The sequence below is a fragment of the Heliangelus exortis genome, chromosome 5 (assembly GCF_036169615.1).
Source record: "Heliangelus exortis chromosome 5, bHelExo1.hap1, whole genome shotgun sequence".
NCBI lineage: Eukaryota > Metazoa > Chordata > Aves > Apodiformes > Trochilidae > Heliangelus > Heliangelus exortis.
In genome coordinates, this window is record NC_092426.1 from 38,825,258 (window position 1) to 38,851,212 (window position 25,955).

At 39.1% G+C, this 25,955-nt stretch overlaps 1 protein-coding gene across 23 annotated transcripts in view; it reads right to left on the reverse strand.

Moving 5' to 3' along the window:
* Positions 1-25,955, reverse strand: part of PHF21A (PHD finger protein 21A) — a 130,920-nt gene that overhangs the window by 8,025 nt on the left and 96,940 nt on the right. For 14 of the 23 annotated variants that reach the window (XM_071744787.1, XM_071744781.1, XM_071744788.1 and 11 more), the window contains 9 exons: positions 16,729-16,929; positions 15,306-15,560; positions 12,679-12,765; positions 10,194-10,490; positions 8,714-8,812; positions 7,560-7,611; positions 6,723-6,802; positions 6,224-6,284; positions 3,674-3,837 (listed from right to left, as the gene is read on the reverse strand). In XM_071744787.1, the coding sequence (XP_071600888.1) occupies positions 3,674-3,837; positions 6,224-6,284; positions 6,723-6,802; positions 7,560-7,611; positions 8,714-8,812; positions 10,194-10,490; positions 12,679-12,765; positions 15,306-15,560; positions 16,729-16,929 (1,296 nt within the window). Of the gene's footprint in view, positions 1-3,673; positions 3,838-3,934; positions 3,958-6,223; positions 6,285-6,722; positions 6,803-7,559; positions 7,612-8,713; positions 8,813-10,193; positions 10,491-12,678; positions 12,766-15,305; positions 15,561-16,728; positions 16,930-25,955 lie in introns of all 23 variants that reach the window. The other 9 variants (XM_071744795.1, XM_071744794.1, XM_071744792.1 and 6 more) reach the window with 3 other exon arrangements.

Here is a 25,955-nt window from a genome sequence, read left to right on the forward strand (position 1 = left end):
AAGTATATATAGTTTGTGTATTTGGATATGCAATGTCTATAGTTATATGTACATTTCACTGGAACAATATGGGAAAACTAAATATCTGTGACAAGAATTGTTCATGACCCTATAGATCAAGTTCATCATAGTGTGTGATTATCATAATGGGGCTTGACTTTCTAACCTGAATGTTTCCTAATGCTCCTCTCAATTGAAATGTTGTTTAACAAATTCACTAATAAAAAGGCATTTTGTGACCACAGACCTGAACCTTCACTAGAAGAGATTTTTGCACTGTCCTTACTGCTGAGTAATTGACTGTCAGAGGCAATTGCTACCTTCCAGGTGAATATGCCACTACTGCCTGGGGGAGAATTCCACATAATCAACTGGTTCACAGTCAATAGTCAAACAGAAAAATAAAAATTAAAAAAAACCAGAAAAACAAGACAGAAGTTTTTGCTCAGTCCTACCTACTGCATTACTTCTTTCCTTTTTCCATGGTCTATTTCTACTTTCTATCTCTCCCACCATTATCACCAATCCCACCTCAAGTTCCTGCTTCATCCTCCCTTCAAAATGTACCCCTTTTTTTCAGAGAATGACAGTTCAGGAGGAAGGCAAGGCACCATGGAGCTTGGGGCCAAGTGCTTTCATAGGTTGGCTAAAACCAAAGTTTGCTCAAGTGCTAAATATCTTCTAAAACCTGTAGAATTAGACCTCAGCAAATGAATGCAATAATATTTTAAAGATGGGAAAAAACACAGCTTTCTTCTATATCTGAGGAAATGCTTAATTGTTTTGATTGAAACTTCTGAAACAGCCTTTAACTTAGGTTAAAACTGTCACGTTTTCATTTTTAAGTTCCCAAAAGCTGGAAGATGAAAAGACAAACATTTTCTGTCCTATCTAGGATAAGGATACCTTCTATATTCACATCATCCAACATGACATAGACTGACTTAACTTCTAAAAGAAATGATCTTGTCTTTATATGCCCAGACATTCATTTCTGTCCCCAGCAATTAGGCTGACACGAGAAAGTGTGTGTTTACAAAATTAAACAGATTAGGGCACAATCTTGGCTAGGACTACCAGTTTTTAGCTATGCCAGTTCCCTTAAGCAGATTAAAATGTGGCCTCAGATATATCTGTGTTGGAACAACATAAAAGGCATTTAAGGGATGAGAAAAGACTTGCAAGATAGGACTTTTCCATGCTAGCACTGGCTATATCTGTGGCATGAGCATTTTAGTGTATACACTGTTCTATATGTAACTAATTTGCAAGCTCCTTGAATGCAAAAGATCTACTTTTTGTCTTCATCTCCAGCATGGCTTGTGCTGTTGGTGTTTTTTTTCCAGCATTATATAGCACTTTTCAAGCCCTTTTCAAGCCCAGAATGCTCAAGGTGTTTACAAGTATTCCTAAGTTCTGAAAACTCAGAGGCAAAAGGAAACACCTTGCTAAATGTACAAATGGAGAAAACATTTATCACAAAAGAGAGATGTGACTGCACAAGCTTATGGAGCAGTTTTATGAGAACACACTCACAGATTACCTTCCATCTGATGGCAATGAGAAACCACTCCTCTGTTCATTATTAGCAAGTATGAATTTACCATGTAATGACAGAATAACAGATCTAATATTTACTTCCTTTCCAATATTCTGCCATCTCTTCAGGTTCAAATTTTGTTTCAATAGTCTACTTTTAATAAAAAAAGTTTTTTATGAGCACTTTGTTTAATAGTCTATTTTTAATTAAAAAATATTGTATGAGCACTTTGAAATGTATTTTCTGCTTTCACGTGCATTTTCTTTTATACAGAATTTCTAGGAAAAGCAGATTGCTAGGAAAGCAATCCAGAACCTAGGTCAAAATACTACCCCAGTTCTGAAAATTTAGGGCATTCAGAACCAGATTTGAATACTACAAAAATTCACTACTCTTGACTTAGCTTGCTACCACCAGGCACTGCAGAAAACAGAGCAACAACTCATTATATTCTTTTGAGCTCTTACATAGTGGGAAAGACCAAGCACTATACACACCTAAGTCAGAGATAAAAAAGACCCCACCACATTATCCAGTCCTTCTCTTGGGACCAATGTAATAAATGTGTTTTCCAGCACGTTTGCTAGAGGTTTGTACTGCTTACTTTTAGAAGTCCCCAGCAATGGATCTGCCCCACCTTCTCCTGCAGGGGCTGTTCCACAGTCCCATTCATTTGACTGATAGGAAAGGGTTTTTACTGCAAAGTGCTATTCTGCTCTTAAAAGTGACTGTACAAAAGAGAACCTTTTAGTTCCACATACGTATTCCCTGGGTATCAGAATTGCATTTATTTATTTCAGTGATTCAGACACACTTGTACCATTTCTATTCCCATTACCTCTGCAGAACAAATACAGCTCAGAAGCAAATACCATAGAATTGCAGAATCACAGACTGGAAGAGACTGCTCTGACTCAGATTGCAGAAGGATGGTATAAAGAAATAAGCATCTTTTTATTTTTAAACTGTGTCCAGTAAGTACAAGTCATTAGAAAGCAAGCACTTTACTGGAAGTACAGCTCCTGAGAATGTTTGTGCAACTAATTGTTTCAGCCATACTGGAAGTCACAGTACACTTTCAAACAAACCATTGTGTACAGTCCCCTCATTGTGTCATTTTGGACCTAATGTCATAGCAACTTGCCCCAATTCTTCCCATGCTATGTATCTTCTTATGTTTATGTATGACATTTAATTTTTTTCATTAAGTTCTTGCAGTAAAAATAAACATTTAATAACTGCATAGCTGTTAGCAACTTTAAAAAAAGCTGTGCTTTGAATAGCAAATCTTATCTTTGAATTTACTTAAAATCAGGACACTCAGTTCACAAATTGTAACAAAATTACCTGATTTCACTCAGGACAAACCCTGTGATCTGACCACAGGGGAAAACTCTCAGCAAGACAAGAGGGCACAAGAGGTCTCAAGTTGTGCCAGGGGAGGTTTAGGTTGGACATTAGAAAGAATTTCTTTACGGAGAGGGTGATCAGACACTGGAATGGGCTGCCCAGGGAAGGGGTGGATTCTCCATCCCTGGAGATATTTAAAAAGAGCCTGGATGTGGCACTCAGTGCCATGGGCTGGGAACTGCAGCGGGAGTGGATCAAGGGTTGGACTTGGTGATCTCTGAGGTCCCTTCCAACCCAGCCCATTCTAGGATTCTATGAGGCTTAAGTGTTAAATAAATAAATAAAAGTAAAGCAGAACTGCCACAACCACTGCTGTGAAAGCTGCTCCTGGACGATCTCATTACAGAAACTCCCAAACTTTTGGTTATTATGACCTGTAAGTAACACTTTTCATTCACCCATTCCCCTTTTTCCATGGATGTCACATTTAATCCAGTCAGACAACACCTCAGACACTGTACAAAGGAAATGAGCTAGCATCTAGCATGCCTGGTGCCTCCCAATGTTTCAATCCACTGAACGATTATAAATAAAATCTCTATAGGATAAGGATGTAGATGCAGAAGGAAAAAGGAAGAGTGTTAAAAGAACACTGGACCATTTCACTGCATCAGAACCAATGATGAGCGAGACTCAGGGAAAAAAAAAAACCTTTAATTATTTTCCTTGTGGCTGTTATTGTGGCACCTTTCTAAAAGTAACCCCTCCCCAAGAGTTACTTACGTCTGTGGAGCTGGGGCTAGGCAGGGACACGGGCTGAACAGCTGCAGGAAAAGTAAATGTGGTCTCTGTCTTTTCATTTTCAGGTGAGTCAGGATAACTGGACAGAGGGGACGTGGGGGTCAAAGCCCCGAACCCCAGCACCGTGTTGTATTTAGGTGGACGACCTACATATTAACAACAGGGAACACAAAAAAAAAAAAAAAAAAAAAAGAAAGAAAAAAAAAAAAAAAAAAAAAAAAAGGAAAAAATGATCTTACATACCTTTGGCCAGTGGTCCTCATTGGCTAGCATGAAAAAGGAAATGATGTAGCACAGAGAGGAAGTTAATATAAAAGTTACAAGTGGAAGGACAGAAGCAAAGATTTAAACATTTTTTAGAAATCTTTAAGTAGATTTTTGCAAGAAAAGAAAATATAAAGGTGTTTCAGAAAGAAATAGAAATAAGCTCTATAGAGAGATGAAGAGTCACTCCCACAAAAGCAGCATGGGGACCCTTGCCACTCCCAGAAATAAGGGTATTCAGTTTTTAGGGAAACCATGTTGGCATCAAAGCTAGAGAGAAGCTACAATAATTACTTCTAAATCCTTTCTACTGCTATCCCACATCTAGTCCAGCATAAATCTACACAAAGGTTAAATCCTTTATCAGAGGCCAACACTCACCAACCCCCTCCTTTTTTCTTCCCCTTTTTACACCCATTCATCCACAGATCAGCACTTTCTACCCTAAGGGTACATTTTAAAAATTAGGCTACTTCAAGAACAGATCCTGTTGTCTGATTTGTAAAACTGGCACTACCAGCTGTAACCTGCCATTGCTCTTCCACTGTAACCCTCACTACATTTGGTATTCTTTTCTTAAGACTTTCTCAGTCAACTGTGTTTGATTATGCACAAGTCCTTTACATAGCAGAAGTGCAAAATGTGGTCAAAACAATTTTCATTAAATTATGTATGCAAAGCAAGACAATAAAAACCCAGGATGTAGCCATTATTTCTATCTCCCTCCTCAGGGTAATTTATGGTTATGTAAACACAAAGGACATAGCACCAAGGAATCATTCCCAAATCTTATGTTTGCAGATTGTCAGCCTATACCTATTAACATGCTAAACCTTGCATTCAAGGTCTGGAAATGTTCCAAAATTCAGTATGTCCTTGGAAACAGATTTCTGACAGTGATGTCCATGGCTGAAATTTCTGACATACTCAGCACTACCTAGAATTAAGCTCAAGCTCTCAGTGGCACCCTTTCTCAGTTGCATACCCTTTCCACCTACTACATTGCTACACTTAACCACAAAACAAATGTACACATCCATATTTTGTCAACTGAAAACATGTCCTAGTACTTTGGTGCTGATTGCAAGCTACAGGCTCACAGTAGGGTATAAGAAGAGAAAGGAAGTATAATAGCAGGCTAAGAGAGTTTCAAGTAGAAACCAAGCAATTGTTTTCATTGATAGCATAATTGTTCTAAATGAGTTACATAACAGAATTAAGAAATTATTACCAGAAAAGGAACATTTACTTATCCCCAGAGTAAATGCAAAACTCTTATCTCTCTAGACCCTTTATCATATAATTTTAAATAATACATATAATGCTATTAGAGGATAGCAGTCTTTTAATTAGAAATGTCTTTTAATCAGAAAGAGCACAGCTGCAGAAGTGTCAGCTTTGCCACACTGCCTGCTACACTGAAGAGGTAAATCAAGGAGAGCACATGTCAAATGAGTATTTAACCTTGCAGCCAAAAACCAAAGACAATGGAACTACTCAGTACTAGGCAGGATTGTTGGTTTTTAAATCTGATCAACTACTTTTATTTTTTTTTAGACAGCTAACTCAGGAGCAGAGATGGTAACACAGGTCTTTAAGGACTGCAGAAAATCATCAAAAATCAGGGAAATACTGTCTTATATGTATGACTGATGCCATGCACAAAACATGGTACCATATTCTCTCCTATGCTGTTCTGACTCTTCTGTTTCACCATAATCTAAGTCTTGAAATTTCCCCAGTTCTACAGAAGGATTCCCTCTAAATAATACCACACACCTCTATGAAAGAACATCTCTCATTTTATGGCAAGTGGCACTACAGTTGCAAAAAAGTGCTCAGTATGAGCACGAGAACCTTTCTTGCTCAACACAAATTCTTTTCAAAGTCTCATCTCTACTCCCACTAAGGAAAAAGGTTTAATTTCTTATCTCATTCAGGGCACAGGCACTTTTCCCATAACCACCTTTTCTTGACAGCAACAATACAGTTTAGTTATTAACAAGAGGATTTTGACAGTGGCTTCACACCACTAAATGATGTTCAAACACCTCACATTTCAGTTTGTTCTATTTATTGTATTTTATTGGGGGGTTTTTTTTGAGAAAAAAGTATTAAACTGCCTAATAAAACCTGCTATGACCCTAAAGTCATGATCTTTGTCTTCCATGGAAATTTACTGGACAAATGAAGCAGAGCCCTTTGTTTTGCTCTTCAACCAAAAGCAAGATATAGGAAGAAACATAGAGATGGGAGACATCACCTCACCTCTTTTACGTGTCCCAGGATGCATTGTGCTGTTCAGGTATGTGACTGCATTCTTCTTACGCTGCAGGGAAGAAAGTTACAATTTATTCTGGCTCTCATTTTTGGCAACACGAGGAACAGCAACATGATACATGAGGAACAGCACAGGAGTACCAAGGGTGATTATGGGCTGTTCTGAAGCATAGCTTCAGAAAGTTAAACTTTTTACAGACACCTGGACTGTTTCAGGCTGATTGGCAAGCTGGCCTAATGGTCAGACTAACACACAGTACCATTTAACATCAGCTTTACATAGGAAAAGGTAGAAAATTACATTTTAGAAGAACATTTACTATTTAAAAATCTAAGGGCCAAATTGCTGCAAGGACCTTTTGAATTACAAATGATAGCTTTTCTCTCTTGTTAGAACTGAGATAGCTCAGGAGGAAGCAACCTGGCAGAAAGACACACAAGTTCAGAGTGAAAATACCAGCTTCCCCAACAAAAAAAAAATTAATACCTCAGGCTCAAAAACGGCTCCACTGTACACTGGATTTGCTGTTGTTCTTCTTTTCCTCTCTTGTCGCTTACTTTGGATTTCTTGTAAAACAAAGCATTCAAGATTAGAAAACAATGGGTCTCAGAATTTATATCAAGTCTTTAGAATGCAGTTTGCACGTGAGGAGAGCTGGGAAGGTTCCTACTGAACATCAGTCACACTGAATATTGGGAATTGAAGGTTTGAAAACCATGAGCTGATAGCATACAAATGCAATTCTCAACTGAGTAATGAAATCACTGCCATCTTCTCACCAAGTACTCCAGGACTAAGATATTTTAAACTCATGGTCAGTCTAAGTGAGACCTAAACCAAAAAGCCTTTGGTAACCTCTTTGACACTTTAAAAAAATTAAAGTACAGAAATATGCAAATCACTGAAATGTCAGGCTGTGTTTTACTGTATAGGACTAAGGATTTTAAATTATAAAACCAATTAAAATGTATTAACTAATTCACTACAGATTAAAGTTCCATGAAATGATGAAATAAATGAAAAATCCAGATGTGGGTTACAGTAAAATTATCCACACTGTAACTTTGCAGATACAGGGGTTGCTCAGAAACCAATGGGATTACCACAAATATCTCTCCTGCCATCAGAACATATATTTTCTTCTCAATCACTAATTTCAACTGCATAAGCAACTGCTTAGTTTCAGTGTATTAAGAGGAATAAAAAAATACAAACAAAATAAGAAAATACTGCATTTAATACAGAAATATTTTGGACCTGTACCCCCAGTTGAGCATGGCCATGAAACAGAGGTCAAGAACAAGCCTAAGATACTTTTCCTACCTTCCAGATGGTCATGAGTAACTAGTCCCAGGGACACCATGAAGGCTAGTTTCTGTAAGGGGGGAGAAAAAAACCATCCTAAGAAGTTGAACTGCTAGGACAAGCTATGTCTTCTATGCCTTCTAAAGCCAGTTGACAGGTAACTAAGCAACAAAAATGTTATCAGTAATACTTTGTCTCTATAAATCACTTTTCATTCATATGTGTCAAACTGCTTTACAGAGAATAGACAATAATCACATTTTCTAGATGGGAACCTAGACTGAGATGGAGGGAAATGCCAGCTGCTCATGATCACAGACTTGGCAGAGCTGGGAACAAGAAAGAAATTTCTTTACTTCCAGTCCAGTACTAAACCTACTATGTAACTGGCTCTTAGTAAATAACAACACAATTCAACTGCCAGCAAAATATTGCTGGTGGAAGATATAATCTGTATATTCTGAACTACAAGGAACAATTCTGGTTTGCATTTTCCATTTGAGAAGGAGTATGGCTTTCTTAAAGGATTCTAATTTTAAAGCAGGAAGTGCACAGACAACTAAAAAGCAGAATTCACACTGACACCAGTTAAAGCTCATACAGGAGTCACTTTGAATCCATCTACAAACCCAAACATAGTTAAGCCTTTAGCTGTAACCAGTTCCAAAGCTTTGCATGGCAGAAAGGCTTTAAAATAACCACTCTGGTCAATCTTCCTCCCCCAAACCAACTGGACCTAAACTGGAATAAAACCTGTGCAGAACATGAGTTCATAATATTTTCTCTCCTGCTCACAAGAGCAGAAATATTTTATAAAGCAAAATACATTTTTCCAGCATTAAAAATAACTCCAGAAGTCTAAAACCTCTAAGAAACGGAAATCAACACTGTAATCTAAGTCTTCTGATTGATGAAATAATCAAAGGGAATTACAAAATTCTAACTTACAGAAAGCACAGAATTCAAATTTCCAGGACTGAAAAAATACAATGCATTGTATTTATTTAGATTTCTTATTCTCCAGCCTTATCAACTACTGCTGTCCAATGGGCATGTATGGAATTTAAAGTTAAGAAGTCTTAACAGAATGAAAGGGGAAAATGTTTTCTGAAGGACAGAGTGCTTCCTTCCTTGTTTTTTCTTAGAAGAAACCTCTGGCTGTGTTCTGATACCTGTGGATTTTCTTCTCGTTTTGGTTTTGGTGCAGCAGGTGGAGTAACTGTACGATTATCTGTTTGCTTCTCTTCTGTTTCCACATGTGGTTTAATAGTCTGAAAAGAAACAATGTTCCTCTTACTCAGTGATAAGAATGACTTTCTTACTTTGACTAATAAAGCAAAACAAATACATTTGCACATACAGTAAAAAACCAGTTTAAAGTTGGCAGTGTACTAACGAAGACTTAATTGAGGAGCCTGATGTGAGAAGAATGCCAAAGGGTTTTCCTTTAACAAAAGATGAAATATCTTTACCATCATTCCACTAAACCACAAAGCCACGCAGGCAATAGGCTCAGTAGCATTCCAACACTGATTAAGGTCATGTTTTATTTTCAAAGTCTTTTCTGAAGAAAGATTATAAAACTAAGCATCTAGAATTCCCTTTGTCTGAGGGTCTCCTTTCCACTCAATCAACCCAATTTAGTCAAGGGGAACTATCAGTCTTCAGAAGCTGAGTGAGACTATTTTGTTTCCAGTCAGGAAACAAGATCAATGAAGAAATAGCTACATTTATTATATTCAATATCCCTAAAAGTTTGTGTAATTTTTGCCTTTCACACAGCCACCCTTTGAAAAAAAGAAAATACACCTCGAGTCCTGTGTCCAGTTCTGGGCCCCTCAGCTCAGGAAGGAGATTGAGGTGCTGGAACAGGTCCAGAGAAGAGCAAGGAGGCTGGGAAGGGATCCAGCACAAGTCCTGTGAGGAAGGGCTGAGGGAGCTGGGGGTGTTGAGGCTGGAGAAGAGGAGGCTCAGGGGAGACCTCATCACTCTCTGCAACTCCCTGAAAGGAGGTTGGAGCCAGGGGGGGGTTGGGCTCTTTTCCCAGGCAACTCTCAGCAAGACAAGAGGGCACAAGAGGTCTCAAGTTGTGCCAGGGGAGGTTTAGGTTGGACATTAGAAAGAATTTCTTTAGGGAGAGGGTGATCAGACATTGGAATGGGCTGCCCAGGGAAGGGGTGGATTCTCCATCCCTGGAGATATTTCAAAAGAGCCTGGATGTGGCACTCAGTGCCATGGGCTGGGAACTGCAGCAGGAGTGGATCAAGGGTTGGACTTGATGATCTCTGAGGTCCCTTCCAACCCAGCCCATTCCATGATTCTATGATTCTATTTTCCAGTGTTACTTAAAGGTCTGATATGAACGTGGACTTCAGCTGCAACTTAACCAGCTTATGAACTACTGAAGACAGTAGGGGGAGCATAAAAACACAGAAGCATGAGAAAAAGATTCCAATGGGCAGCATTAAAGAAAATGGTAACTTCTGCCCAAGAGTTTCAAGTCACTCCACAATTTGCACTGCTGTTGATGCAAAAGCATCTCCAGTACCCACTGAAAAAATCTCCACGGCTGTCAGGCTCTCCCAACCAGCAGAGTAAAGCAATAAACCCCAGTATGTTGCAATATTGCAAAAGCTGTTTTCTTATCTGTACCTGTTTTTCAATATTTGGTTTGCTGATCTGTACAGTCTGAGGTCCAGCAAGCCTGGTACCTGGTGCTGCTATCACGATGCTGGTGAGCTGTGCCATAGGGAAGGTTTTGGCTATGGTTGCAGTCTGCCCATTAACGACACGAACTGGATGGATGGAGTTCTGAGAGTTGGGTAAAGAGGTGGGTGTGAACTTAGTTGTCAACATCACAGGCCTCTGAATGAGCTGAGGAGCTGCAAGCATTGGAGGAGGTGCTGGGGCAATAGGAATGTTATTTTGGGCAACTGGTTTAGGTCGAACCTAAAAAAAAAATTTAAAAAAAAAAAAAAAAAAAAGGAGAAAAAGATATTTGCATATCACTATTTCAGATGAACTTTTGTACTAAGTCTTTCAATTCAGCCTGTATAATCTGCAGAAGGTTGTTTGGTATTTTTATAGAGTGTAATTTTTAGCATAGCATCCTAAGTATGCTGCAAGGACAAAACACCACCACATTTTCAAACCTACTTGTGTAAACCCCATCCATTACACTTGTGTTTGCAGTTACTACCCCTGAAATGGTATTTGGAAGCACAGACACTTACACTGAATGTTTATTGCCAAGTACCTTATCTGTATCTAAATGGATATATTGGTTTTAGAAGCCAAAAAATTAATGTAATATTTACAGGCACAGCTGAGGCTCTCATGTTAAAAGTGTGCCTTGGGGCTTTATACTGAGCCTCCAAGAAATCATGCACTGTTGACTGTGCCCTGAAAGAAGTAGTTGGAATTATCAGCAAATCCATGTCAACTTTATATATTCTTTAGACACCTGCACAACCAATCTGGCTAAGCAAAAAAAATTGTCATGTATACATTAGTCCCCCATTGAAAGTGCTGATGACCACAGGTAAACACAGTCTTCTGTAACAAGAAAGAAAAGAGCCACAAGAATGTTCCAGTATTGCACCACCAATACTTGCCTATTTCTTACCCATTGTTAAGTTTGTACTTACCTTTTCACTGGAGTACATAGCTGAATATGTTACTCTGAAAATAAACACTTTTTCCTTGTTTAAATTCTATTGTCCTATCCACCTTTGATACTCCATAATGCATTTTGTTATGGAAAACTAGGTCACATTCCAACAGATCTCACCCTCTCCAAATCTTCATGAGATACCAGCCTATACTTTCCTTTTTTCTTTTGTAAAAGATTTATACTTTTATTCATAATGCCACGTATTTCTTACAAATTAAACAGTTCCTCCAAGATGACATATAAATAAAGAAGCAATCTGTGTCTTTTCCAAACCATGAAAAAAAGTAAAACATAGATTTTACTACTCAGTTGCAAACAGAGGTCAGACTGTTGCAATGGAGAAATACTTGGGCACAATCTAGAGGCATCTTATTTTTCCTTTTTTGCTCATGAAAAGCAAATGGCATTTAGAGCAATTTAAGTCCTTGGGTAATGCTTTGATTTTGAAGACACCTATTCCATGGGTTCATTTCATATGATGCAAACAGGATCATATATGATCATCATATGCAAATTTCATAACCACAGACATGAATTTTGAGAAGCAGCTTAGATCTCTAATTTAACCTCCTGCTCAGAGCAGAGCAAACCAGGTTGCTTAGGGCTTTGTCAGGATTGGTCTTGTAAAACTCCAAGGATGGGGTTTCCACATCTCTGGGATCACTTCCAACTGTCCACAAAGACAGAATAGTTATATATTATATTATCTTATATTATATTATATTATACTCAGTCTAAACCTTACTGTTCCAGTTTATGGTCACTGTCTATAGTTCTCCTGCCAAGCACCTGTGTCTCCATGTTGATTTCCTTGTTGATACTGGGCTGCTCTTAGGGTGCTCCCCAAAACCTCTTCTCCAAACTAAACCAGCACAGATCCCTCACACTTCCCTTGCAGGTTATATGTTGGTGCCCTGCAGCTATGTTACTTGCTTCCCTCTACTGGATTCATTGGAATATATCTGCCTTCTTGTACTGGGGCACAAAACTGCATGCTGTATACCAGATTCAGCTCTAAAACTCCTGAGGAACAATGTATAATCTCTTCCCTCAGTCTAGTGGCTGTTACCCTGTTGGTACAGCCCAATATGCTGCTGGGTTTCTTTGCTGCCAGGGCACACCACTTGTTTAGCTACTGTCAACCTTTTAAGCAGTGCTGCTCTCCAGCCAGACTGTCACCAGCAAAAGTCCATTCCAGGTGCATGGCTTTGCCTTTTTCTGTGCTGAAAGTTCCCTCTGGCCCTTTCCTCCATCCTGTCTGGGGACCTCTGAATGTCAGCACTGCTGTGCACAGTACCGACTGCATCCTCAAACTTGGTATCACCCACAAACCTGTTGAGAAGGAATGGCCTCCTCTGCCAGGTCACCAGAAAAGACTGACAAAAATGATGGTCACAGAAAGTGTCTCTCGTCTGTGCAATAATTAAGTTCCTACTTCTGTACATGTCCTCTCTGTACACTCACCTGTGGAAGAAAATTTGGACGAGGAGTAAGTCTGGGAGGAGGGATGAATTGCGGCACTTTTATGGGCTGAGGCGTAGCCTGAACCTGCTGTGAGAACACAAGAGCTCAGAGAGAAGAAAATAGCTCTGAAGTTATTCTCCAAAATCAACATCCTGAACATATTTTTAGATCTGACGTCCCTGGTTTTCCCCAGTAACAGGTACTTCATCAGAAATATATTGAAGACAGAATTAATTTTATTTTCCAGCTTCTATGCACCTTGCTTCATATATTGAAGTTATCTTTCATTTTAGTTCAACCCCACCAACTACTGTGCTCTGCAATCTGAAACCATTTCATTTAAAGATAATGAAAACTCCCATTTGTTTGAATAGTTAAAAAACTGGCTTTACAACAGGCAGAAAAACATGAACAGACTTGATGTCCAGCTATATAAACCACTCACTGTCCCTTCGTACTGAAGAGAAGAACAAAAAAGCATCTCATGCAAAGAGAAAAGAGCTGGAAATCACAACTCTTACCAATATTAAAGACAGTATGAGGGGCTTCAAATACACAACTCAACATTTTCAAAAGTAGGACATTCATTTGAAACAATTCTGATGTTAAGGCATCCTAAGAATTTCCATGTCTATCTGAAATCAGATGGATGGAGCTGACATATGATTAACCTCTGAACAGCACCCTGAGTACTCCCTGAGATTCTCTGAAATTAATGTCCATGTTATACCCTTCTGTACTTCTGTCCACCCACGTAAGACTGCAGTTTACTTCAAAAAGGTCTTGTACTCATTAATGAAAGCTTGGGAAAATATTCTGAGATTTTTAATTAAATTTGCTACAGAAACATAAATCATGGAGTATAACCAGAATCACCTCCCCAAACCTACGTAAGTTCTCTTGCAAAGAAATGATGCATAAACACAAAGGACAGATGAGGGTGGTGCAAGGGATGACATGGGAAAAGAGAGGAGTAGAATAAACTCCACACAAATAAGTCTTCTCTACTCTGCTTGCAAATATATACCTCGTTAGGAAGTGAAATTACTTCCATCTGCATTATTAAACTGTACTTTTAAATAAAGATAAATTGTTTTTAGGTGTAGTGAAGCCTTAACCTTTACTCCAGAAGTAAGATTTCCCTGTCACATGCTATACAGTGCATGGTTATCAGACCAAGAAGCCTATGTAACCCAATTTTGAAACATTACTTTTTTATTTCTAGATATATTATAGAAATCTTTATTTCTATATATATTATAGAAATATATATATATTTTCCAACTATACTGGAAAAGACTGTGATGGAATCAAAGCACCTTCCAGAATAAATGCTTAAAGAAACAGGTATGTTTATGAAAAAATGGTGAGTGAAGAACACATGGTAGTGGGCAGAGTGAAGTGATGGGTCTAACATCAGAGACTTTATCACACAAAGGGAATGAGACTGACTTAAAAAAAATCTAATCAAAGAAGAAAGCTTGGCATCTACTTCTGCAGAACACAACCACATGGATTAGGTAAGGGTGAAACAATCACTGCTTCCCCAGGACTAACAATTACAAACAGGGAAAACTTTGCACAGAGGTGATCATTGTGCCAATTTAATGCTGTAAAGCAAAACAGTAAGAACAACCCATGTGGAGAGCAAATGCTTTTCTCTTAGACTATCATTTCAACAATGTCTACTAGTTAAGACTCACAACCTGTCCCTACTATTCTTTCTGTGCAAAAAACTTCTGTCCTGGTTTGGGCCAGGATAAAGGTGACTTTCTGTCTTGTACTTTTGCTTTCAGCTCAGTCTCTTGTGAGTAGCTGCACTTGCTGAAATTAACAGCAAGTTTCTCAGTCAGTGTCTGCTCCTAGGACTGATCCCACTCCATGTTTATAGTTACTGCTAGAGACTGGTGTGCAGAGCCAAGGGCACTGCTCAGCTCTGAGGAACATTTTACCCTCCAGAAGGAATAAAGAGGTCCCACCTGCAGCCTCCTTTGGGGAAGAAGGAACAAGACAGATGCCAGAATTGACCAAACAGAGAATTCCATCCCATACACCTCATACTCAGGATAAATTTGAGGGATCACAAGGGCCAAGCCAGCTTCCAGCTTCCGGGTGCCTGCCCTTCCTTCCCTTCCTTCACCCGGCATCCTGGGAGGATTCCACCCATTCCTCTGCCTGTGCTCCTGATCCATCCCAGCCCATATCTGTGTGTTCCTGCCTCCAGTTCCCAACTGCTGCTGACCCCAGGATTCCAGCCTGGACTTTCCCAGGGCTGCCCTGCAGCCTCAGTGGTGATGTGAGAGTTATTGGGGGAAAAGGGGGAAGGAACGTGGGATCAATTTTCCTGTATATTTGTATATATTTAGTAATTTTTTCCTATTTATCATTACTGTTTCATTAAAATTGTGTATTTTAGTTTCCACCCCATAAGTCTCTCTCCCTTATTCTCTCTCCCTTCTTTATCAGGGAGGAGAGAGAGATTAATAGAGAGCATCTGTCACTTGGTTTAATTGCCGGGCCAGTGTTAAACTGTGACAACTTCCTGTTATTTATTTTTTTTTTGCAAAAGCCCTCTTGGGTAAACTAAACCCACACATATCTTCAGGGCAAACACACGAAACGCTTACCAATGTTACTGTATTTTTTGCCACTATTTGGACTGCCTCAGCTCCTGTCCCAGTGACCTTATTTGTTGTCTGGAGGTTGACTGGTGCATTCTGTGCATCAGTGCTGAGGACTGCTTTCTGATTGTTGTTGATAGCAGTAACCATGGCAATGGTGGGTCTCTGACCCACGACAGAGGCAGGCATGGTCGCAGTTGCTGCTTTCAAGACGAGAGGTAGTGTCTTAGTGGTGATCATAGAAGCTGTGGTTACAGTTTTCTAAGGGAAACAGAAAATACACTGTAAGAGACAGAGACACTTCGTATCAGACACAACGGGGCCTGCTGAGTCAGGAACAGACAGTAAGAGAAAGCAAAGGCAGAACTCAGTCTGTCTACCTTGTCTTCAAACAAGCACATTATCTTATCCCTCTGAAAACTGGATAATTAGAAATTTGGGGCACCTGTTTGGTCTGTTTTAATAATCTGCAGCACTACAGAGTGATTCAAAAGAAACTCCCAAGAAAACAACAATCTCAAGTGTCAATACTGGCACACATGTATTTTTGGATCTTTTAATTTCATCTTACTTCCAAATGAACTGTCAATATCAAACCATTAATGTGATGGTTTATGAAACATACCAGCAAACGAGCTTCTCACCAAACAGAGCTCCTAATTTAAGATAGAAACGTTGTTTACAGAGATCCCCACAATCAGAGGAAGAGGAAAAAACATTTAAAAAGCAGTTTCTTTAAGAACAAAAATGTATTTTGATTTTGGTATCTCAAATTTCAGCCATCCAGTTATTCATCCCTTAACTTTCTTTCCTAACAGGATCCATGAGACTATCGTGAAGCTGCAAGAGCTGATAATTAGTCCCTAATTAAGATTAACTTCTGTGGAATGGGGTGGGTTTTAATATATATGTGACACCAAGATTGCTCTAGGCCTGTTTTAAAGAGTGTGGTTTTGTATCAGAAAGAAGAGGAAACTGTTTTCTTACATTTTGCTTGCAGATACAGTGAGCATTATGTTAGTCTTTTAAAAGTAACATATTTTAATCATACACCTCATACAGTGCATGTAAAGTCTTCACTGTTTCTTGAAACCTACTGGATATGGACAATCATTCATGAAGCTATGGAAAAGACAGGTGTGTCTGCTAAACTTTCATTTATTTTTAAGAAAGATGACATTGCCATCCTCCTTTTCTGAAACTTTTTTTTTTTAAGCTGAAATAGGAGGTTATTGCTGTAAAAGGCACAAAAAACACAGGTACATAGGTGCAGAAGGAGAAATTATCATTGCTATGCTAAAAGGTGTAAGTGATAGTTTTTAATTTGTTCTCCACACCTTTATTTGAGTTTTTGGTTTATTTATTTTTGGTTTGTTTTTCAGTGAACTTCCCATTCAGCAAAGCAAACAATTATTGCAGAGATTTTTACCTGTGATCCAATCACGTTTGGAGAGGGTGCAGTAGACTGCTGCTGCTGTTGATGGTGATGTTGCTGTAGTTGTTGTAGTGGTTGTGGCTGTGCTGTCTGTAGCTTGTTTTCTGACTGTGCCAAGGGCTGTATTTGGAACTTGCTGTCTGGCTGCTCCTGCTTCACTATCAAATTCTTTCGAAGCTGTTCCACCACTCTTTTCTAACAGGTAAATAAAACCATAATCAGAAATGATACCAGTTATTTAGCTGCAGACACTAGAGAAGAGAGTAACACCTTAAGTTACATTTATTTCATGGATATAAAACACTGCTCAGAAGCTTACTGGGATTTCTCTTTTTAGAACATTAAACATTGGTATTATCTAATGAACAGAGAGTCAAAACAGGTTAGAGGAGAGCTGCTGCCCAGCAGAGTGACCTTATTACTATCCTTGCAGAAACCCACCCATCCAAATTCAGTGTGTTCACAAATGCCTGCAAGACCTCATTAACTTATGTTCATATGAGACTTGTGAGCATTCATATTCTAAAGCTTCTGTCTCCTTTAAACCTGCACCATTCCTGCAGTAACAAAAAAGAACTTCAGGTTAAACTCCAGGCTGACTTGAAGACAACAGGTATCCCACTTTGTACCAAGCATCTAAACTGAGTGGTGAGACAGCCAGATTGAGTGCAAAGTGGGGAATGGGAAGGGCAGGAGTTGTGTTGTCACTCTTAAATATTGTCACCTGAAAGAAAATCAAATAGGGCTTCCTACATGGGGAGGAAGCTGCAGAGATTTATTTCTCCAAGCTAAAAGGCTTCATATTACATTAAAACTTCCAGGAAAAAGTTTTAAATTATTTTAAAAGAAGTTTCTTTCCTGCTAGCCATTGTCTATCTTTATATAAACCATGCTGCCTCATTGGTAACAAAGGCTCACAATTTACACTCCTATTATACCTAAGTCCAGATGAGGGTGAAAAACACCACCAGACTTTTTTTTACCTTTTGTAGGCATGATAGAAAATGGGCATTTTTTCCGAACTCCAACTACCCCCAAAATAATTCAGCTTTAAAAATATTTAGGTATTTACTTAAGATCCATTGTTCAAGAGGATACACTGTAAAAGTGTTACACAAGGTTAATTTGACAGATAGGTCAAGAGACATGGAAAGGGCTGGACTTAGAAAGCTCTAGTGGCAACATAATGGCCAGAAAACCTCTACCAGAGACAGGTAGTGACAGAGTAAGCTGCTTCCTTACACAGAAAGGAAAAGAAAACAAAACCAAGATGAAACAAAACATTCAGACAATATAAAATATTTAAATTTTTGTTCTGAATCATTAAGACAAAGTACAAATCAGAGATGGAATAAAGAAAAAAATAAATCCAGCTGTTTACAGTGAACTGAAACACAGGATTTTGAATCTCTGAGCTAACAAAATACCTGCTCTCTGCAGTGTTCCTTCCGTATACTTTAGACTTTTGGTTCTGAATATCTTGCTTATGATAAGTTAACACAGCACACTGCCTCACACACTGAATGTCTACCTCTATCCCAAAAGAAGATTAAAAAAGGTGCAGGTTCCTAAATCGGCAGATTTAAGGACTATAACTTTGAGAAACCAAATAAAACAACCACCCCTGTTTCGTAAGCTTGAAATGGGTGAGCTCATGAAAAATCTTTTTGCAGAAGACTGAATTCAGCAAGTCAGAGGTGTACAGGGGGACTGCCCAGCTTCCATAAACCCTGACCAGGGATACCTGCTCCTGCTGGAGCCAGGGAACAGCCTTATCCTCACTGGATATCCAAGGAGTTTGCTAATGGACAAGCAACAGGTCCAGTTTACTCTGCACCCAGCAAAGTGCTAAAAGTTGTTAAAGCCTAAAAGCCGTAAATTGTTCGTTCCTTTCTAGAACAAGGAAATAATATAAGGGTAGAAGGCATTTTTCTAATTTAGATACTTCCCATAGTTTGAAATGGCCCCTGTTTATCAGCTCATTCATACATGCAATACCTGAACAATTATTTAAAATCACATTTCGAAAAGATAAGCCACATTAACATGCAAATCAAACTGCCAAGTCAGCAAGCAGACACAAGAGCTGAAAAAGCACTTTCAGAGTGTAACCTAAGGGGAGGAGAGGAGAACAGAGCAAAGTATTGGAAAAGAAGTAACACAACATGCCTATGGAATACCTGCCAAAAAATGCACTGCACAGGAAGATAAACAATTACTGTACCCGGCATGAACAGGAAGGGAGGTTTTGTCTTCCACTGCTGCCTGTATGAAATTCAGCAATAATGGTTCTCTTTTACTGATTGCCCAGCTGGAGGAAATCAGCAGCAATGGCCCAAGAATTCACTTCCATCTTGATGATGGGAAGGGGAACATTAGTGAAAGGATTAAAAAAAATACTACTAAAGAGAGTGAGAAAGGGAAAAGAGAGGGAGATGAGGGCTGGACAACTCCTTTGCTGTGCTGCAACAGGAGGGCAAGAGCAGAGAGGATGGGAGCAGGAGGGAGGGGAGTCACATTGCATTCACATGTTTCACCCCCAGGCCCTGCAGCCTGCAGAGCTGAGAAAAAACACAGGACTGGAGCACAACTTTTTTTAGTGCTTTGCAGAAAAACGGAGGCTCAGCATATCTGGCACAAGATGGATAACATGAGTGGAAAAACTGTGTTGCTCTGGAAGTCTGCACTAGCCCACTGAAGTCTGCTGAGAGCTGCCTGGCAGCAGCATATCCTGCCATCCATATCCATGATGCAGATATTAAATTGGAAGAAACATCGAATGCTTTTAAGATTCAGAAAGTGAAACTGAAGTTTGCAGTGCATGCCAATTGCTTACACGGTTTACTAAGCTGCTTCTACCAACTGTCAGTAAAAATACCACACAGAAACTACAGAAACAATTTTACGTCCTGAAAGACTGTTGGGATTATGTTAGTACTCTATAAAGAGAGACTCTGAATAGCATATTCCACAATTAATTTATTAGTGACACCAAGGTTGCACCTACAGAGGAACCAAGAGCAGATCCTTGCCATTTGCAACACTGCCCTTTGTCTGACACCTCAGGCTCCTCTGCTGGAACTTGAAACTACAGAAATAATTTTACTATCTGAAAAACTGTTGGGATTATCTGTTAGTACTCTATAAAGAGGGACTCTGAATAGCATATTCCACAATTAATTTATTAGTGACACCAAGGTTGCACCTACAGAGGAACCAAGAGCAGATCCTTGACATTTTCAACACTGCCCTTTGTCTGACACCTCAGGCTCCTCTGCTGGAACTGCTGCTCTGCCTCACACGTGTCTGTCCATGGCAATATCAGCACATTCTTGTTTAAACAGGGGATTAAACAAGAGGGCAGTCTGAAAGGAACTCTCATCTATTGTCAGACTTGACACTTTACTAGAACTCTATTTTAATATTGTTCTTAAGTTATTTGACTGTTCTTAATAAATCCTGAAGGTGGTTTGTACTGCAGAAAGTACAGTCTGTACGACTGGAAGCTGCCACACATGGTATAAAGTCATAGCTATGTGCCTTAGCAACTGAGTATCAGTGAGACTGAGGTTATCTAAATGTACCACAGAACTCTTAAAGAAATATTCCTAATTCTTTAAATGTAATAATTGCATTTTTTCCTTCCTGTTTTTAGTTAGGAATATTTAATTAAATTCTTACTGAAAAATTCATAGTTTTATATTGACATTAATTCCATCATAAACACATAATCATAAACACAACAGTTTTCTGCATAGCTCTAGCCATCCCTGTATTTCTAAAATTTAGGAATTTATTTTCCTTCAACATTACAAATGTATGAAAAGCATCTTGGCTTACTGAACTCTCCCCACAGACAAATGCAAATCCTCTCCTTACACGGAGAACACACAAAAAAAATTAATAATCACATCCTTTCTTCCACACTGTATTCTACCTGAGAAGTAATTGCTGGCCCTCTGCAATGGTTACTATCAGACTACTTCAAAACCCATTTGTTGAACTGTGCCCTGTAAGCATGCTCCATCATCTCACAGCTCTTGCTGTCTTGACATCTTTATCCCTAATCTCATCAAGAACCATTTACACCACAGAGTTCACAGAGCCCTAAACATTTTATATGACCTTGTCTTAAAAGTAATAATTGTAATCAATACTGTGACATTTAGCAACACCACTTTCTCATTCATGCCACAAACCAGATCCTAACACAGCATTAGAAGATTATTTTGGTTTGATTAAAAAGAAAATCTGCCTCTATGTCTTTTTGGCCATATATGTGTGTCAAAAGCTGTCTTTTCTGTGCATACAAAAAGTATGATGAATATGTTGCTATAAGGAATGTCCTGGGAGCAAACCTTAATAAGTTTACATTATAAGCTAAGCATTATTTCCATCTTAATTAATCAATCTGTAACAAAGTAGTTCTCAGAGTAGAGCAGTTTTTTAAATACTAGATCCCTCACTTTATTTGGTAATGCTTTTTCTTCTTCATCCAGGAAACATTCAGAAAAGCATACACAGCCCAAAGAGGACCTGTTTTTTAAACTTCAAAATATAAAAATCTTCTGAAAATGAGAGAGAAAAGGCTAAGTATTGAACAGCCTTTTTGCAACACAAAAAGAGAGATGATGTAATTGAATTGCTCAACTGCAAATTTGCTACTTCTTAAAAGGTGATATAAACTGGCACCTGTATCTTTCAGTCAGAAAAGACTCTCTCTGGGCAGGGGTTCTTGAATGCTGAATGAGAACATAGCAGTGGGTCTGGAAGACGACCTCCATCTCAAACTAGAATGCCTCACTGAAAAGGCCTGAGGACTGAAAAGTGCACCCTTTCTTGTTATAGTTAAAAAACTTCATTGTATTTTTTAAGGCTTTGCTAAACAAATAGATATCTTAACCATATCCAGTCAATGGCTGCATTGCAAACACAACAGTAACTATCTCTGAGAGCATGTTTGGCATTCAGCCCACTGAAAAAATGGCTTAAAGATGCACAATACAAGGACTTCTACATCTCTAAAACCTGGTCTAGTGCAAGGTGTCCCTGCCAATGGCAAGGGGCTTGGAACCACATGATCTTTAAGGTCCCTTCTAACCCCAAACCATTCAATGATTCTTTGAAAAGGGCTTGCAGAACACATCAGGGGAACCAAATGCTTCTCCTCCCTCTGCCACAATGTAGGATAAACTGAGCAACACACACTGATGAGCACTAGAGACAGTAAATTTTGGTAAGCCCTGAACTAGTGAGCTTGTTTTGCAGCCTTAGTATCTTTAATTCAATTACTAAATGGAGCACAGAGTTCCTTGTGTAAACTGGAACTCAAGTGATGGTAAGAAATGGCCTCAGGCTGTGCCAGGGAAGGTTCAGATTGGGTATTAGGAAAAATTCTTCACTGAAATGGTTGTCAGGCACTGGAACAGGCTGCCCAGGGAAATGGTTGAGTTACCATCCCTGTAGGTCCTTCACAGATGTGTGGATGTTGTACTTATGGACATGGTGGACTTGGCAGTGTTGGGTTAACCATTGACCTTGATATTCTTACAGGTCTCTTCCAACCAAGAAGATTCTATGATTCTGTATCTTCATTCTGTAAAAATCAACTTTGACATTTTGTCAGATAAGTATTATTATATAGTTTTATCACGATGTGAAAAAACATTTTTATTATTAAGAATGCTGGTAAACTTGTATTTTACACTTAGATTTAAGACTACCTAATATAATTACTACAGGTGTGATTCTGGAACAAATAAACAGTTCACATATGGATATACTTTGAAAAAAAATGTGGGATTTTTCCTTAATGATAGAGGAACACTACTTAAAGTCACTAGAAATCATTTGGAAGTTAATTATATAAGTTCTGAAAATAATGTTCATTCCTTCATTCTTAATGGAAAAGAATGCTCGTATTTTTTATTTTACTTAAAAACATATCTAGAATTATAAATGAAAATGACCAAGAATAGCTTCTGTACCATTCTGCTTTATGTGGCTTCTTGATTACTTTATTTTCAGTACTGTGTCTTTTGCCATTTGCAGCACCACAAGACTAATTTTTGGAAGGGTATATTGTCCCATGAATGCCTTATGCATCACTGTCTTCTTGTTTTAGGATTTTTACTCTTGCACAAAGTAGGGAACAGAGACTGACCTAGTTGGGAGCAGCACAGATACCACATTTTCCTTCAGCTTATAAATTAAATAAATGTAATATCTACCTTCTTAACTCGGTACTTATAGTAATGGAAAGAAACTTGTAAGAACAGCTATAATAATTAAACAATGAAGCCCTTAATGAATGGAGTATTAAGTGCACAACAACAGGTAAAACAGAACAGGAAAAAGAGTTAAGTGCAGTACTTTGAATGCAATTAAGGAGGAATGGAATGAAAGGAATGAAATTGACAAGATTTGATAAGGTTTTCTGTGGTTTAGGTTTTTCAGCTTCCCAGAAATACTTCTGAGTGCAATCATAAACTAGTAAGAGGATGGGGGGATCACCTCAACATGAAAAGGCTGAAGGAATGAAAAAAATTAAAACTGCTGACTACCCCAGAAAAGGTGCTCATTTTAATTTTATCTTGCCCACCTCTGTTTTGCTCTACCTGCCCGTTTCAGGCAAAAAAATCTCCTTACAAAAAAAAAAAAAAAAAAAAAAAAAAAAAAAAAAAAAAAAAGCCACCTAGATTGTGCATAAATGAAACAAGGGTTCTTTCGTACTTCAACATAATGATGTTTCTGTGATGTCTGACTCTAATTTTCCAGAAGTGTATAATGTGGTCTTATAAAATCTGTCATGGACCAAAATTTGGTGTATAAAATTTCAGCACAAAAATTACTGTGGATTATTACTCCTCTGCAGGAGAACGTGCAGAAACAAGTACCCCTATAGGAAAGTTACTCACATCTATACATGATAGCCACTAAACACCTCTGCCAGGGATGTCCTACTGCTCCTCCTACATCCTAGGGTTTTTTTTTTACCTCCATTTACCTCCTAATGTGACATCCTTTAAATTGAGTTTGTCTGAATTAAGCAGGCACAGTAGAGCAATTCAAATTAATGAAGTTACTTCATGTTTTAGAAACTATCAATCTAAATAGAAGACTACTTAGTAATCTAGCAACTTCGTGTATTTTTTTAATAACCCATGGAGAAAGGAAGTCATCAAGTAATTTTACAATGTACTATTTTCACCACAATGTGTATTTTCACCACAAATGGCAAGGAAGGGGGACTTTGTGTTTATTTATCTCAGCAAAAAAAGCACCTAAATAAGGCTAAAACTATTCAACAACTGGAGAGTTGGTGAACTTTCACTTCTCTTAAAAACACTCAAGAACAGGCAATTTGCCAATAAAAAGGAAATTTAACTTTTTCATGAGGGATATAGAGCTACTGGGGAGAGTTCAAGGGAAAAACACAAACAAAATCAAGGACATAACAAATGGTATTGTAATGTGAGGCTTACTGGGACTCAGAATATCCAGTTTATTTAGAGGTGTCTTCCCCCTGAGTACAGATATTTGTACTCAGAAAGGAAAGATGATGATGGGTGAGTTTCTAGTTTCTCTGAGAAACGTAAAGATTCTGCAAGCTGGTAGACAAAATCAACCCTGAAATAAGATGCAGATTTGGTTAAGTGCTGCAACAGCCTAATATGAGAGGTAACAGACTACTGAAATCTTTAGGGTAAGGTTATACAGCTGTCTCAAATATAGTACATGTGAGGAAGACAGGGGTCTGGGAAGCCTCTGCTCATTCCTGTCCCTTATCAGGGGGAGTGTAAGTGCAAGCACAGTTCCCAGTACACATTTCCAGCACTGAAACCCTGCATAAAGACAGCCTTACTCTTTAGAATATGAACATGTTCAGAGGCACAAACAACCAGATATACTCTTTTTTTTTTTTTTTTCACATTCCTCTGGAACACAAGATGTTGTCCACAGCTAGAGAAAAGAAAGAAAGCAAAGGAAGTTTATCTTCCTCCTCCTTATCTTCCTCCTCTTTCAGTGTGTGTCTCCTTTACAATTTTAGATTCATACTGATTTTTTGACTTGGAACAGGAAAAAATTTCCCCAGGTCAGACGTGCTGGGATGTTGGGTTTTTTCCCTTTCACTGCAATGCTGGATGTGGGCCTCCTCCTATGATTAGCTGGGCAAATTTTCCCTAATTAACCTGCTGACATTGCAAGGGCCTTCAGAATAACTGGCAGGCCAATCTACCACCTCTTTTCTGCAACACAAGAATGTGGAAGGCAAAAATTTAGTCCCCTGATAACCAAAATGTCCTAATCTCACTGAGGTTAGAAGACATCACACCAGGTACCAGCATTTGACCTTTAACATGCAGGAACTTAAACTGGTCAATCTCCTTGTCCTTTTTGGATTTGATGTGTGGTGTCTTCTCTCTACTTCCTAGGTGCAGTTCACAACAGTTTTGGGTTAGTGCCGTGGTGTTTTAGAATCGTGGGGGACATAAGTGTGGCTCCTGTTGGAAGCTCCTCTGGTTCCAACTCTGCCAACCTCTGGCAAAGGCTGAGCAGATATGGGAAGCTGCATGTGTGTCTGTGAATAACATAGTGAAGGAAGGGAAAACAAAACTGCAAAAATACAAAGAACGGCCTAGAGAGCAGAGAAGAGGAGGAAGTGAGAGTAAGAAGTGTTGAAGGGAAGACACCAAGGTCCGTGAGGAAGGAGGGGGAGAAGGTGCCTGAGCAGAGATCTCCCTGCAGCCTGTGGTGAGGCAGAAGGCTGTTCCTCTGCAGCCCATGGAGGAGCACAGTGGAGCAGTCCCTGAAGGACCACGGTGGAATAGCCCCTGAAATGTCTCAGGTGAAGAGATGGGAAGCTGCAGCCTGTGCAGGATGGCAGAGAGGGTCAGATGTGGAGCTGCAGCCATGGAGGAGCCCGTGGCAGGGAGGTGACTGTTCCCGCAGCAGCCATGACTCTGTGGGCAGCCCGGGATGGAGCAGTTCCTGAGGGACTGCACCCCATGGGAGGGACTCGTGTCCCAGGGGTTCCTGAAGGACTCTCTCATGAGACAGACCCCACGTTGGATGGGGGAAGGCTGTGAGGAGTGCTCCTCCCTCTGATGAGGAAAAAGCAGAAGAAACAACGTATGGTGAACTGATACTGAAATCCCACTACTCCTCATCCCCCTGTGCTGCTGAGCGGGAGGCAGGAGTGAAGTAATCTGGGCCCAGGA